Genomic DNA, 15,919 nt, shown 5'->3' with positions numbered 1-15,919 from the left:
TCTGTCATCTGTTGCTAGGCCACACCTCAGCGTCTAGGGGAAACCTCAGGTGGTCGTCTTCTGAACTTAACTGCAATGAAAAACTGTGGCTGCGGTCAGCCACAGGCAACAGTGGTTCCCAAGTGTCTTAAGGGATCCTGTTCTGCGTTGGGACTCCCCAGGGGAATATGGCCTTTTTCCCTTTGCCTCAGCACTGTTGGTTGCACAGTGCTGCAGTTTCTCCCGCCTCAGCCTTCCGGAGGCTCAGAGAAATACAATAGAAGTTCTGTTGCATTGGTGAGCCAAAGCTAGCTAAAATCACGGCTTCTTTCTGTAAAGTCAGCTGTATAACACAATATCTTGACAGCTGTTGGACAGCAGTGCGATCAATCAGACCAGATAATGCTTTCGCTTTAGATTAAAAGGTAGATTACAGAAAGATTACAGATGTGTATCTCTTAGCATTTTGCCACCAATGATCCCCCTCCCCAGAGTTCTAGGCAGGCCACTGACCCCAGAATTAATGTTTCAGCATTGACTCATCTCCAGAGCTGGGAACCTCCCAGCTGGTAGTTACTAGACTGTAAATAATGTTCCCTGCGCTTCAGGAATGCGTGGTAGCAGCCTCACTTTTTGTTGGCTAACAGCTTCAGGAGGTCTGTACTTGAAAGCGCTTTTTGTTTAAATCTTAAAGCCTTCTGCCTCTCAGCTTTACTTTTCATAGATGTAAGTTCAGGCTGACAGTTAGGACTTCCAAGTTCTGCACGATGACAGGAAAAGCTTATCCCTGCTGGTCCCGGCAGAGCCTTTATCCGGGGACAGCCACAGCACCGTTACACACAGGTCCCAGCACTGTGCAGGTCCCTACAGAGCTCACCATTCATGCAAGGCATAGACAGGAAAAAGACTGTCGAGAGATACCTGGCAGCTAACTGCAGAAGAGAGGAGCAGAAAAAATTAAACCTCTGTAGTTAAAGCTTACCACAATACAGCCTTCAAAGTTAATACCAGGAAAACACCCCTGTGCAAAGTCACTTTCCCATTACAGCACAAGCTTATCGTGATTTGATTTTACGTTTTTTAGGATTAATGAGATAAGTAGCCATTCCAGGTAGCCTTGGTCCAGCACTGTGGAGTTTTGACACTTTTTATTTATCAGCCCCTACAATTCTTCCAGTTGTGCAATGAAACCTGCAAATTTCACATACAGCAACTGTCATCCTGCTGACAATAAAAACAGCTACACGACAAAAAAAAGAAGTGCTTAGAATTCTATGTATTTACATTTTTTTTAATCAGTTTTAATAACATGGCTGAGATTTTTAGTCCAAAGTAAATGAAAGTTTGGTCGAGATTAGTGAAAGTTTCAGTTAAAGGAAAAAGAGAAATGGGCTTATTTACTTTCTTTAGTACTAAAATTGAAAACTTCTGCTCACATAAATGCATTATTGTGAAAAGCGTTAAAACTGCGCTGGCCTTATTAGCCAATTCAGGGTAACCTTCCTTTCTTCTCAATCAGAATTAAAAGATTTCTCTGTAAATTCAGATTGCATTTTTGGATCAATTTATTTTCTCTGTTCATTTCGAGAAGGAATGTCATAACTGGCAACACTGACCTCTAAGCACCACAAATAAATGTTAATTTCTGTCTTTTTTCGCCTAGTGCTTGTTAGCAAATCACCCACTGAATGAAACTTTTTTAGCCATGCAATTCTTACAAACTTAGCCATCTCTCTTACTTCCTGCCTTCAGCCCATGTCTTCAGCCACATACGCAATGGAAAGCTCAAAAGCAGAGAAAAACAAACCAAAAAAAAAACCAAAACCTCAGAAGCGTTATGAAAAGATTTCTGTAATGTTTGGGATTGCAACAGAAGACTAAAATTGCATGATGGGCCCACCAGAGATACCACGTCTGGATTTACTTTTGCTTTATTTAGTTGACAGACATCCCAGATTCTCTGGACTGCAGGTTTAATAACACCCTCCTTACAATACCTCATGTCCACCCACACTGTGAAATGTCTGTATTCAAACTACAATGAGCTTAGTCTGGCCATTCAGCATGGCTGTCCCAAGTCTCCTCATTACAGTGTGATCGGCCCTTGCATCTGGAGCTATCAGAGCATTCAGCTCCCGTTCTGGCTCCATAACAGCTGGTCCACAACCATTGGAAAACAGGGATGCACTGGGCAAGCATCAGTTCCATTGACAACATTTTTCTTTTAGAGTGGAAACGATTGCACCCAGCATTTTTTTGAGAGTTCCTGGAAAGAAGCTGTTTGTTCAGTTTGTCCAACGAGGTGCAGAAAACCTCTCAAGACTAGGAGAGAAAACTTCAGCTTGAAAGTGATCACTGGGGCTGTTCTACCTCTCCAAAACTGCAGCCGCCCACATACTACAGTTTCCTATCTGTCTTTCCAAAGAGACACCTTTCATAAAGCTGGATGATAGGAGCCACCTGCCCCTCGCAGATGAACGTTCCGGCCAGCAGAAGGCACAAATCAGACTGTGTCTTCCCCTGGAGGGGCAGATAAGGGTACATGGCCGGGGGGGAGGGTCTGAGAATTCAGGTACTACATTCTGAAATGTTTTGTTCGTATGTGGCAGGAGTAGGACAGGTACAAACATAGCCTCAGAAGTCCTCCACAGCTGAGGAACCGTATCCGTGAAATCCAGCGTGGGGCCTAGCAGAGAACTAAATCAAACCCTCTGTTGCCATTATGCTTCTTCCAGATCTATGACAGTCTGGGGCCTCAGTTTCCACCAGGAAACAGGACCAGGCTCCAGGACCACTTTTGTTCTCTCATCGCTATCAGGCTTGCCCTCCAGTTTTAGAGGGTCCCCCTTGCTTAAACACCGGTTTAAGCACAGACTGCTGTTGCCCTCCCACATGGATCTACTGCTGCTTTTCTGGTAGTACTGAGCTGTGAACTCCACAGCATCCACAAAACACCGTGGGGAACGCAAACAGTTCCCCAGAATAGTAAAGGTCCTGTCAAAGAGAGTAGACACTCGCCACCGCCACTGTTTTACGGGAGGAAAGGCAAAGGGATCAGTCTTATGTAAAGAAGCTGTGTTAGACATTATTAGAACAGTTTTCCTAATAAAAATAATAGAATATGTTAGTTATGGAATCTTCTTTGCTGTTAGGACAATGACAAACTAAATAAAATCTGTCAGAGATGCCCTAGACACACCTGGCCCCCGCAAGAGAATGGATCAGGTGGTTTACGGCGGTCTTTTTGAGTCCCGTATTTCTGCAGCTGCCCCCAGGACTGTCAGCTGTCACCGCTGTTCTGCCGACAAACAGAAACTCCTGTCTCCACCCTTCCTGCACGAAAAGCTGCCTCCGGGGCACCGAAACGACGACAAAGAAACGCATTCCCGCCACGCACCAAAACCCCCGACTGCTGTCCGTCTCGGCCGTGTTTGCACCATTCACCGCCCGCTCACACCGGCGGGGCGCGGGGGGCACCGGGAGCCGACTCCTTCCAGCCGGCCGCGGGAGGCGGGATGCCGGCATGCGCTGGGTACCGCCGCCCGCCCGGCTCGGATCTCACCCTTCGTGCCGGCGGAGGCCGCGCGGTGCGTGGCACAGACCCAGCCCTTGGGCAAGCCCGGGCCGCCTCCTCCTCCTCCGCGGCGGGGCGGGCCAGGCCGGCCCGGTCCCTCCTCCCCTCCCGCCGCCGCCGGGCCGGGGCGCAGCGCAGGGGGCGGTGAGGGCGCACCCGCAGGCCGCCGAGCCCTCCCGAGGGAGGCGGCAGGACGGAGGAGAGCGGGCCGCACACACGGTAAGGCACCGCGGACCGGAGGGAGGGGAGGGGTGGGAAGCCCCGGGGCTGCTCCGCCGAAACCGAAAGCCGCGAAGGCGCCGCCGCTGCGGGGTCCGGGTCCCCGGGGGTTGCCGGGGCCGGGGTGCTCCGGCGGGGTTGCGGAGCATCCCGTCCCCCCCTCCCCCTGCCTGGGGAGGGTCTCCCGGCCACCGGGGAAGCCCCGGGGCGCCGCGACGGGAAGCGGCACGGCGGGAGAGCGGTGCGTGCGAGGAGAGGCGGCCTCGGCGGCAGGAAGCCGCCGGGAGGAGGAGGAGGAGGAGGGCACGTCAAGTCGGCCAACGAGGAACTAGGCCAGAGAAAACCCGCATTCGGGCTTTCCCGGCCCCGCGGCGAGGCGGGTGCGTTCGGGGCCGCCCGCCCCGGCTGCGGGGACCGAGCTCGGCCGGAACGGGAAGGCCCGGCACCGGCTGGTCCCTTCCTCCGACAGCCGCGGCAGCCCGTTCTACAAGAGTGCACCTTTTTGTCACCGCTCCTGTTCGGTGACACGGTTATACCGGTGCAGGCCACTGCAGGGACCCACTCCGTTCCCCTCTCCGCCTTCCCTCTGCTCCAGCCCCGCCGGCGCTCGCCGAGCGTTTCCCTCTGCTCTGCTCCTATGAAAACCCGTGTGTCATCAACACCTTCGCTTCCCTGGGCTCGGCTCCTCCTCGCCTTCCCATGGGATGCCTTTTGTAACCTGCTGCTGGTCTGACACGGGCATTTTCTTTGCTATTTCCAAAATAAAAAATAAAAATGATTCCTCAGTGAAAAGAGGCAGCAGCTGAAAACCCTTGGCATAAGGGAAAGGTTTAGGTTTAGGAGTGGGTTATGAGAGTTACAGCAATAGAGTGGAGATGCACTGACAGCTTTTGAAACATCCACACGTGCAGTATTTTTGTCTTCAGCTGCAGGGACCCTTCCCTTTATCTCCCGTTACCCGTATCGGTGATACCAGCTTTGGTTCCTGTTTGTTATTCCCTTCGATTCCCCACCGCTAACTAAATGGCCATGAGTTTTGGTGCTTGCAAACTTGTTCACTTTCTCCAATTATACCTTGTAACACCTCTCAAGAACTTGCGCCCTGTGAGTATCATTAGGCCAAAAGGGCTGTAATTACTGTGTGACCTTTTTTTACGTTACCACGCTGATGCACCCAGCAATCCTCCTTAACCGCGCGGGCTGCGCAAGATCTACATCAGATCAGTAACAGATTGTTAGACTCAGCAAACCGCTTTTGAATGGTGATCAGGCCCGATATGACCTAACGACCAGGTCATGATTCTTGGGAGTTTATGTGCCCTTTGGAGGTTAGCGGGGAGAATATAACCATGGTGTTAAAAAGAAAAATGCCACAAAACCACTTATTACACTTTTATTCCTCTCTAAAGAAAACCAAAACATACTAGTAGGCAAAAATCCCTCTCTTTTAGCAACCAGTTTTCAAAGTTTTCATAACACATGTTGGCGCTTGTTAAATATGAAACCACCCCAATACAGATGTTCAGAATAGCATATTAAGAAAAAAACCAAACTGCTTTATAATCAGTCAAGTATACAGATGGAGGGCTACCTCATAGAACACAAATTTACCCCTAGAAGTACGCGTAGCTTCTGTAAGGTTAGGCTAAACCAAACTACAAAATTTCTGTTCTCTTAACCACAGATATGTAGTGTATGCACTGGTGTATCATAAGTGGATAGTTAGGATACATTTGAATTACCATGAATTACCAATAAAGAGCAGTAAGCTTGGAATGAACTTGAGCCTTCGAGCTTCTCTCCTTGATTTGTTTACCAGGTAACATCAGACAATACCTCATGTTAAATAGTGTACCGAAATAAGTAGTCTTTGCTTAAAAACCTGGCTACAGATTGCTTTCCTGTGATACCCATCCTACAAAAAACTTTGGGTTTGAAATAAGTCCTAGGGTCAAAAAGCTTTTACTCAGAGTACCTTAGTACTTAATAACAACAACAACAAAGGGTAGTAACATCCTAATAGTAGAGCCCAAGGAAGAAGGTTCCCTCCCTTCTTATGAGAAAATTCCCTGTGTTGAATGTTAGCCAGCTTATTTCAGTAGATATCTTATGATTTCAGAAGTTATTACTTCTTCTGAATTTCCAAGCCTTCTGGTTACCGTGATGGCATGCTGCTTGGTAGCAACAGGCATTAGCAACGTAAATAGGAGCAAGGTCCTATATTGTTGCAGTTTGAGGCAGAGCTGGTTTTCAGCAGGTTGTATGGTATTGAATGGCAGCCCCAAGATATCTATAGTATTAACGCAACTTTAGAAATTCAACAATACATGTTAATTTTCATTCACAAGAAGAGCACGTGCAATTCTTACAAGAATAACTACTACCTAGATGCATAATTACTGTTAGCATGGTAAAATTACTGTAAATATGTGACTTTGAACCAGTTCTTGAAAGGAAAACCCCAGATAAAGAAGCAAGATGTTACTTCATGCCAAGTTAAAGTCTCACGACTGAATTCAGGCCTTTGTACCTGTGACACCCGCCCCATCTGCACAACAGTCAGTAGCACCACCCCAAGAAAGCCAGAGAACCATCACCAGAAACCTCCAGGGAGACGAAAGCTCACGTAGGAGAGCAGCAGTGAGTATTCCTGGCACTGCTATGAGTCATTTGTTATTCAGCTGTTTGATTAACTGTAAAGCAATTTAAAGAAAAAAAACTAACAAACAAAACACAACAACAATCTCTCCCCTAAAAAGTATAAGGCATAGCAGGGCTTACCTTCTGACTAAACAAAAGTAGCCATGTCCTCAGTCCTGTGCTCGTAATGCAGGCTAGCACTCCAGCAAGACAAAATCTGCATCCTTTCAAAGTCAGGAAAGCCGAAGAAGAAAACTCTAAAGAGAGTGCACTGCTCCAGACCTAGAGATGTTCCCTGTCTATAGGGCAAGAGCCCATTGAGTATATATCCACTTGGAAGAGGAAGCTCTTGCTTTTTCTCTTCTACAGGCACAACCTTTTTTTTTTTTTTTTTTAATTAAGTTTACTCTTCCCTATTTTGGCTTGTCAGTATTGAACTGACCAGACAATTTCCAAATCTGCCTGTAAACATCCCTCTTCCCTCAGACACCTACTTTCTCCAGACACTTTCACTACCTCCTTAGCTCCCAGGCTCCAGAACAAGGCGGTGGAAATTAGGCTGCAGCTGATAGTCGTAATAACATTAAGCAATCTTTTCAATTAGAGATTTGATGATACAGGTCCACAGTAGCTTACAGACAGTTGCTTGCTGGTCTGAAAAATTTGTCGGTCCCTTTGCTACACTATTTAGGGCTCTTAATTACCCAAATGAGCCAACCTACTGTTGCTGATAGCAGCGCTTGGAAATGGTGCCTTTCTCCCAGTTCTGTATATCTGCGTCATAGTCACCCAAGAGGAATGGAAACTGAACAGCCCTTGGACTTCGCCTTTTCTCAGCAAACTCTTTCTTTATTTGATGGAAGGTGCTTAAGGTACTTTCAGTGACGGAAAAAAAACAGAGCTTGTGGCTCGCACCTGTGCTAGCAATTGAGCTTGTTGGCACGTGCCAAAGGTACTGGCTGTCCAACCTTCTTTTAAGGTTATAGCTCCTGACAGACATGTTAGGCAAGAGAGCACGACAGCTTTATCAAAGGCTTAAAATTATTCTGGCGTCCACTGGGGTTTACTTATCTACCCATTTCACAGGCTCCCCCAAGCTCTCCTTCTCTTTTGGTGCACTTAGGAGATATTGCAAACCTGCACAATTTCTTTGTTCCTCTTCTTTTTGAGGGGCAGGAGAGAAGTTGCCTTATGTCCCCACCACAGTCCTTCCTAGCACTTGTCTCAGACAAATTCAGACAGCCGTGAAAAGAAGTTTCCCGCGGAAGCTGGGTTCTTTGTTTCACCCTGCAGAGAAACCTTTTATTTGTTTGTTTGAAGCTTTAAGCAAACCCTGTAGAGCTGGATTTGCAAAGGTGCCCCAAAAGGTGGCTCAGAGTTGTATAAGTATCCGGGCACCTGACAAGCCCATGTTCAGGCAAAGGCGCTACCTGCCTTTGGGACTGTGGCCCTTGATTTTTCTGGCTTTCAGTTTTTGCACATACAAAGTGTAGGGACAGTGCCAATCTACTGCATATTATATGGATAAAAACTATTTATTAACAGCACTTTGAAATCCTCAGGTGAACAAATGGTGTTACATCGACTTAATGTAAGTGTAATGGGTTGACAGGATAAATCGTTGGGATCTCTAGGTCTGATCCTGTGAGAATGACAGCATCTTTGGTTTCAAACTGAGGTCCTTTGTTCACAAGGGTCACAAGAGTATACGCTTGTGTCCCACTCCTTACGTAGACACTTATTTAGTGGAACAGCTAAACGCTTGATAATGACACTTCTTTCTCCTCCTGTACGCTACAGGTCCAGAAGCACTAGGGTACTTGACTTTGTTTTAATTGCTAAGCCACAAAGACTGCAAACATGTCGCTGGAAGACATCCATATGAACACCCAGGATTTGCTTGAAAAAAAACAATTAGACGCTGGAGGATTTGGAACAATTTCTTTATGCTTTCATAAGAAACATGGATATGTAGTATTAAAAAAGGTGTATACAGGACCCCAGCGCACTGAGTAAGTTACAGATCTTTGTTCTGATTTTTATCTTTCCGTTAGTCTAAGGAATCGTCTAAACTCAATGGAGATAAATCTAAATAAAGTGTAATAATTTGAGATCTTTGGATTCTGGAGTTACTATATGTGGGGAAAATACTCTAAGACAGTACTAGCAGCTGTCCTGAAAATTTTTCTTTTTTCCCTTATGAGCCAACTTTTTTAGTTTTAACTCATTGTTCCAGTGAAGTTCCTGTTTTCTGTTGCAAAGTGAGCATTACTGTGAATTTTTAAGAATCTTGTACATTTAAAGAAAGGCAGGAACTCAGTGGGCACGTGATATTTTCAAGCTTACAGATCAATTTTCAATACAGTTGTCCAACCGCAGATGTCCACTACGAGCTAAACACACATGAGCTATCAGCAGGACTCCAGCCCAACATGTGTAATACCAAGAATGTAACGCTCTGTCCCTTGAGAAAAAGCAGAGTGAGCCAAGCCCACTGATTTAATTCAAGGATTGAATTAGCTGTTGATTTCAATGAATTCAGGTCACATTGCAGCTCTACTACCTCAGAGCCGTGATAAACCTAAAACTCCCGTGAGTCATCCACTAGAGAGAGACAAAACCCCATATTCTTCTGGTTTGGGTTATAATAAATAAATTAACAGAGTTTTTATTTTGCCAGTGGAAAGTGAATTAAGAGACTGTAGTAGTTTGCAGACTGCACTGACAGCTGGGGATGAACACAGTTAAAAAGGACAAGCTTGCCTAGTTTATTTTGGGGTTTGTGTTTTTACTTTCCTGCTACACAGGTTCATAAGTTTGTTTTTCCTTAAAGTCTTGAATCAAAAGTCTTCAGCAAATTTACAGATGAGCCTAATGCAAACAAAACAGCCTCCTCCTTCTCTAGTACTGGAGGAACACAAAAGGAGGAAGCAATTTCGTTTTAAGTCATAGAGTAGGAAAGCATTAGCGAGCAACATAGTCTCAAGATTTTCTTACAGCGTTTTGCCCAATAACTAGAACAGGAACAATAGTAAAAATAAGAGTATTTAATATAATGAGTACCATTTAACACCCTTGGTGAGCTCCCAGCTGTGTACCTGTGACTACTGATGGATTTTACTGAGGCCCAGGTAAAGTTAGGCTTTGAATTCATTCTAAACCACTAATTGTTAGTAAGTGTTATCACCATCCAGTATGTGGGTGGATCCCCTGTAGTAAATCCAATTGGAACATGAATACCAGCCCTTTGGGAAAGAGACCTGTATGGTTTCCTGTACGAGAGGTAGCGGGGTGTGTCTTGATCCTCGTCCAAAGGCTCTTTCAGCCCTGCATGTCCTGATCCCACCCCAGTTCAGCGATTTCAGCAGTGCACCTACAGAAAGAATGCTGATGTACTTTGTGAAAAGCAGGCCTTAAAATCAGGCAGAGCAGACAGTCTCTGTGCAAGGCATTTGAGACTTAGAGAATATAACCTGGCATGAACAAAGATGTATCAATTCAAAACCAGCTGAAGGTATGGTTCATCTTACAGTGGCTCTAGGGAGGCTGACATTTTTGGTCACCGTTGTCATTATGAATTAACAGCGTTTTCATCCCTGTGTTCTTTCTAGCCTGACACCTAAGTTCAGTGTAATGTCTGTTTTACAGATATAATGCTTCCCTCCTTGAAGAAGGCAAGATTATGCGCAGACTGCAGCATGACCGTGTGGTAAAACTACTAGGTATAATTTTGGAAGACGGCAACTACTCCCTTGTGATGGAGTACGTGGACCGGGGGAACATGATGAAAGTGCTACAGAAAGTGAGCAGTGAATTGCTTCATCCCTTGCCACTCCTTGGGGTTGATATGATGCTTGAAAGGGACAGGATGTTACTGCTGTCTCCAAGGAATGGAGTCTTTAGTTTCTCATTCTTCTTTCTTGTATGAAAGAGCCAGCGGCAGCCCTGCCTTCTCTAGAGACAGCAGAGGACAGCTATGGCTTTCCTGCACGTCAAAGAGGAGCAGATGACAGTTATAGGTTTGGAGTTGTAGAAGTGTTTGTAGAGATATGCGGAGAACTTGCTAAAGAAGAACACTTCCATAAATATGGAGTGACTCTAGAATTACTTTAATGCAAAATTTTAGATCCAAGAAAGATCTTGGCTCGTTTTTACCCTGGCTTGAGCAGACGTAGTCTTGGGACTGAAAAAGAAAACTTTTTTAAAGACTGATTTTTAATTTGATGATTGCAGTAGCATTTTTTAATAGCTGGTACTTCTGTTCTTTATTTTAGCTCCCACTGCCTTTGTCGGTAAAAGGGCGTTTTGTGCTGGAGATCGCAGAAGGAATGCTTTATCTGCATGAGCAAGGCTTCGTACACAAAGACCTAAAACCAGAAAACATCCTTGTGGACAGAGATTTCCACATTAAGGTACCTGTTAGAATGTAAATGAAGCAAGCTGATGATTTGGGTTGAAGAATCCAGTTCAGCTGCATTCGTTAGTATTCCTGATTGATAGATGAACTCCTTTGTAGTCTAGTGAGCTATCGCTAAGAGAGCATTAGCAGTGGATAATTGAAGTCTGGTGGCCTATAAAACCTCTGAGCTTGAGGTTTGTATAATCTTTCCCCCATTTATGAAAAAAAAAAAAAATCACTAAGGGTATTTAAAAAAATGAATAATATTGTTGAGAATTAATGAAATACAAATAACAAAACAGATAGAAAGAAAAAACAAACCTTAACATGCAGAGATTGAAACAAAATAAAATGTCTTATGGATCGTGTCTTTTGTCCTTTATTGCTGTAATTTCTCCTCCTGCCTTTACCTCTTCCTTCTTATTCCTTTCCTTCTTTTGCCTATTTTCTTTTCCTCTTTTGTCTCTTTTTTCCCCTTAGTCATCATTGTAAAATGACAGCCAGCAGCTGCAAAAAAAAAAACAGCAGGAAGCTACTTCAAAGAGTGGTTTATAAGCCTGTTCCGAAGCCCTTCTATTAACGTTAGCGGGCTTTTGGATAAAGACACATAGATACAGAGTCTACTACTGAATGAACAGTAGAATTTGCAGCAGTCCTCATCAAATGTCCTGTCTCTGGCCAAGGTGAGTTGCTGAAATAATCACCCCATTACAGCATGAAACTACAGAATAAAATCCTGTGAAGAAAGTTCTGTCATTCGATATTTCTCAAACATATTAGTGAGAAGGGGGTTGACAAGGTTACTATAGTAGCAAGTCCCACTGCAGTATGAGCAGCTTGTAGATAAGAGATATAAACTAATTTTTTTTAAATTCCCCCCCCCCCCAAAAAAAAATTAATTAATCATGATCTGCTTTAAATGTAAATTGTACGTTTTTTTGGGTTTCAGCTTGTTTATATGGACAGGAGCGAACTAGGCTATCATCACTGAACTGTAACCAGGATCAAATTCAGAATCAGATCAGACTTCCTTAAGTAACTTGATCAAAAGTATAATTTAAGGTAGCTGTTGTATGATTTATCTGCTTGAATGTGTCTGACATTGCCAATATTTATAAAGAGAAACAGTTGTTATAGGAAACTGCAAATGTAGGAAGATTTATATCATATCTTCCTCTATCACATTAGACCTCCTCTCACTTGTAGACATGAACTTGGACTCCTGCTTCCTCAGCAGGGTGTCACTTACGTTTCCTCTCCCTCAGAATACATGTCCTCTAAATTTAGCCCAAAGCTTCAGAAACTCAAGAGGAACAATAAGATAGTTAGAGGCAACAAAAGAGAAAAGCGACTTAGAAGTGAGGCAAGGCATCACCTCGGTTTTATCTGAAGTGATTGCGTTGCACAGCTCAGTTTGGTAGCTGCCTGTGGCCGAGAGAGGCAGCCACATTTTCTTCCGTCTTTCCTCTCCTGTTGACCTCCTGTTCCCTTGGTATTAGCACTCATGCTAATCTGACCACTTTGCCCTGATTTAGGAAGCCAAACCAGCAGATTACGACTTGCCTCATTGGCAGTGCTACCCTTCTGCTGGGGAGCACTTGGTTCAGCCAGCCATTTGAGTGCCGGGCGCTAGGTCTTCCCAGTGTCAGGTTAAGTGTCAGAGCTGGAACAGGAGGAGGAGACAGAGGCTGTGGGGAAACAAGGGAAGGATTATGTTCTTCACCTTCAGCCGTTAGTTTAGTTGTAAAACTCCACCCTAAGGTTTCAGTAATGCCACCTTGTTAAGCGCACAGTACCCAGCTACCCCTGCTTTAACTTATTCCATGCTATCCTTTTCCATGTCTCTTTGGCATACACATCACATCACCTTAGACCCTATTCCTCCCCCTTTCTGTAGGAGGATCTAAGGAAATTGAGTTAAATGGATTCTAAATGGAGAGGGCAGTGAGGGAGGAGGGATATCTGGCCATCTCATAGATTACTTCTGGATTTGAATCTCAGCTGCTTCTGTTCTGCCATGAGCGCTGTAAGCAGATCTTGAATGTAATTGTCAATGTGAGCAAAACCAAGCCTTTCTCATTACATTGTGTGTTTGTTCCAAGTGTGGTTAAGTTAATAATGAAGGTTCAGCCTAATGGTTCCCAGTTGGCAGGGATACTTTATTTAGGCAAAAAAACCCCACCGATAAAATGACAAATAATTTGCTTTCCTTTCTTTTTGTTGTATTTTTTGCAGTGCTTCATTTTTAGATAAGTTACTACTAACTATTCATTATAAAATTGAGCACTGCGTGAAATACTTGTTTATCTCCTCTTCATCCCAGCTCTAGCTCTGATGTGTCTCATTTTTCAGATTGCAGATCTTGGTGTTGCCTCCTTTAAGAACTGGAGCCGGCTCACCCAAGAAGAGACTGTCCGACAGAAGCAAATCAAGAGCACTTTCCAGAACAATGCTGGGACCCTTTTCTATATGGCCCCTGAGCATTTAAGCTCTCTAAATGTAAAACCTGTGGAGAAGTCAGACGTTTATAGCTTCGGCATAGTGATCTGGGCAATTTTTGCTGACAAAGAGCCATATGAGCGTAAGTTACTCCCAAAAAGACACTATCACAAAATTAAGTTACAAATGTTAAGCATTTAAAGTGATAAAGATTAGTAGATTAAATCGCCTATGCCCAAAAATGGCACCTGTTCAGCATCTCATGGCCAGTAAGAGGTATTTGTTGCATAATTCCTGACTTCTAAGCGTGGACAAGAACATCTGAATTGAAATGCAAGCATGAGCCCAGTCTCTTCACATCCACGTGGTATGGGCATAAACCTGCACTCAGTGGCAGAAGACAAACACTGCTTTACTGTTTCTTTTACCTACGGAAAGGTAGCAAAACTCACGATCAGGATCTGATAGGAAATTTTATTTTTCAGATGGTATAAATGAAACCCAGATTTGCTTTGGTATCATGAATGGAAACAGACCAGACATAAAGGAGATCACTGATAAGTGTCCAGTGGAAATTATTGACTTAATGAAACAATGCTGGGATAAAGAGTCAGAGAAACGGCCACCTTTGCAGGTAAGGCATCGCTTTGGGATTACTTTTTTGTTATGTGTCTGTCAGTAGCTTGTAATGCAGCAAAACAAACTTGAGTGTTTTCCTCTTCAAATATAAATTTTTGCTTTGAAAACAGAAATATCAATTCACATGCCAGTAAAGCCTGCTTCCTGTACCCTGACTAAAATGGGGTATGGTCCAACATCCACAGATTTGAGAAATACTAGTGAGTGGATGGAGCGAAGACACTTTGTACCTGCTGATAATTTGTCTTCAGCATAGTACAGTTTTCTTGCTGAAATTTACAAAAAAGCTAACATCAAAGGACAGAGTATATATCTTGGGTATGACTGAGAAATTACCCTATTGAAACTAGCTTCAAAAGCATGTCCCAGTTTAGCCTCCCAGGAGAAACGCAACAGCCTTTGACTAGCTAATCGTCCTTTTGTGTGGTCAGGTCCCAAAACACTTGCAGTCAGTAAAAGTCTTGACTGAATGGTCTGGGAAGGAGACTAAGAGCATTCAGCAAATATAAGTCAAAATTCTTAATCTCCTCTTGTCTCTTCTTTCTGCGTCAATATGTAGTGCCAAAAAAAAAAAAAACCCAAACCCAAAAAAACTCAATCCCAAAAAAACCAACAAGCAAAAAAAAAAACCAAACCACCACCAAACCACAAAAAAACCCCCTACGCTTAACAGGAAATGGAGGTTTGGATTTAGACAGGGGGCACCAAGAGCTTCATAAACAACAGGCATGTACTTAAATACTCAGAGGAAATATGTATACCAGGAGGAACCCATCTACTATTTCCATATATAACCGACATAATCTACTGCTACTGGATTGAGTTTATGCTTGCACTGGGTCTTAGCTTCTAATTTTCCCATATGCAGTCTACTGATATTTACCATGTTATAGGTTATTTCAGTAATTCCATCTTTAGCAGAGACAGGCTAGTTGTTTATCAGGTAGCTGAATGTAACTGAATGTGTCTTATTTTTTTTTAAAATGGGACAACCAATCTTTTGGCCAGTCAAGTCAAGGTGCTGTCAGCCACGGATCGTAGAAAGAGAGCTTTCACCCTCAAAAGCAATACAACAACAACAACAAAAAAATCCCTAGAAATCATCTTATTCTTGTTACTATATTAAGGCTAAATGAGCCATGTGGACAAATTCCAAATGTATGTATAATTTTCTTGCTCCTGACTTCATACAAGTCTTTATTCAATCCTTATCCATGAAAATTAACAGTATAAATCACTTATTTCCCATTGAAAACCACTTCACTTAGTTCTTTTCTTTTTGCAGAAATTAGTGAAAGATACAAGCCATTTTACTATCAAAATTTAGGAAAAAATATTGAAGATGATCTGAAGAAGTTAAAAGTGAGTAAATTTCTAAGCATTTTAAAGCATCAGTTCCCCACATCCTCTTTCCCTGACCCCAGTTATAGCCAGACTCTGACACTTTGAGACTAATCATGCGCGACCGACCTGATTTCCTTCTGTGGCAAAATGTCTGGATTTGTGAACGAGGGGAGAGCGGTACATCTAATTTACCTCAGCTTCAGGAAGATTTTCAACACTGTCTCCCAAAATATTTTCGTATCCAAGTTTGGATGTTACTGTTTGGATAGGCAGATGAAAACATATTGGATGGCGAGTCTCAGAGGGTAGCAGTTGATGGGTCCTACTTCATCTGGAAGCCAGTAACAACTGTGGTCGTGCAAAGGTCTACTATGCTGGGACCTTCCCTGGCTTACTCCTTTATCAGTGACCTCAGGGAAGTGATGGAGCGTACTTTCATAAGGTGCACAGGTGACACCAAACTAGGAGGACCGGTCAATACAGTTACAAGGGCAAGGCTGCCAGCTGCAGGCTGGAGAAATGGGGTAACAGGAACCTTGCGAAATTCTGAAGGACAAGTGCAACATGCTGCACCTGGAATAACCCCTGGCTTCAGTGCCAACTGGGGCTTCCTGGCCAGGGAGCAACACTGCTAAAGAGGACCTCAGTGTGGTGGTGAGCAGCAACCTGGGCATCAGCCACAGCCT

The 15,919-nt window shown here is 44.0% G+C and overlaps 1 protein-coding gene across 1 annotated transcript in view; it reads left to right on the top strand.

The window, feature by feature from the left end:
• The first annotated feature begins 3,566 nt into the window (after positions 1–3,566).
• RIPK1 (receptor interacting serine/threonine kinase 1) overlaps positions 3,567–15,919 on the top strand; it is a 24,173-nt gene continuing 11,820 nt past the window's right edge. The window contains exons 1-7 of the mRNA XM_063326005.1: positions 3,567–3,772; positions 8,213–8,424; positions 10,061–10,214; positions 10,687–10,824; positions 13,164–13,392; positions 13,736–13,880; positions 15,158–15,251. Coding sequence (XP_063182075.1) covers positions 8,273–8,424; positions 10,061–10,214; positions 10,687–10,824; positions 13,164–13,392; positions 13,736–13,880; positions 15,158–15,251 — 912 coding nt within the window. The 5' untranslated portion in view covers positions 3,567–3,772; positions 8,213–8,272. The remainder of the gene's footprint in view (positions 3,773–8,212; positions 8,425–10,060; positions 10,215–10,686; positions 10,825–13,163; positions 13,393–13,735; positions 13,881–15,157; positions 15,252–15,919) is intronic.

The sequence above is a fragment of the Chroicocephalus ridibundus genome, chromosome 2 (assembly GCF_963924245.1).
Source record: "Chroicocephalus ridibundus chromosome 2, bChrRid1.1, whole genome shotgun sequence".
In the NCBI taxonomy this organism is placed as follows: Eukaryota; Metazoa; Chordata; class Aves; order Charadriiformes; family Laridae; genus Chroicocephalus; species Chroicocephalus ridibundus.
The sequence above is the reverse complement of the archived record's forward strand: the minus strand, read 5'-3'. Positions and strand labels throughout refer to the sequence as shown.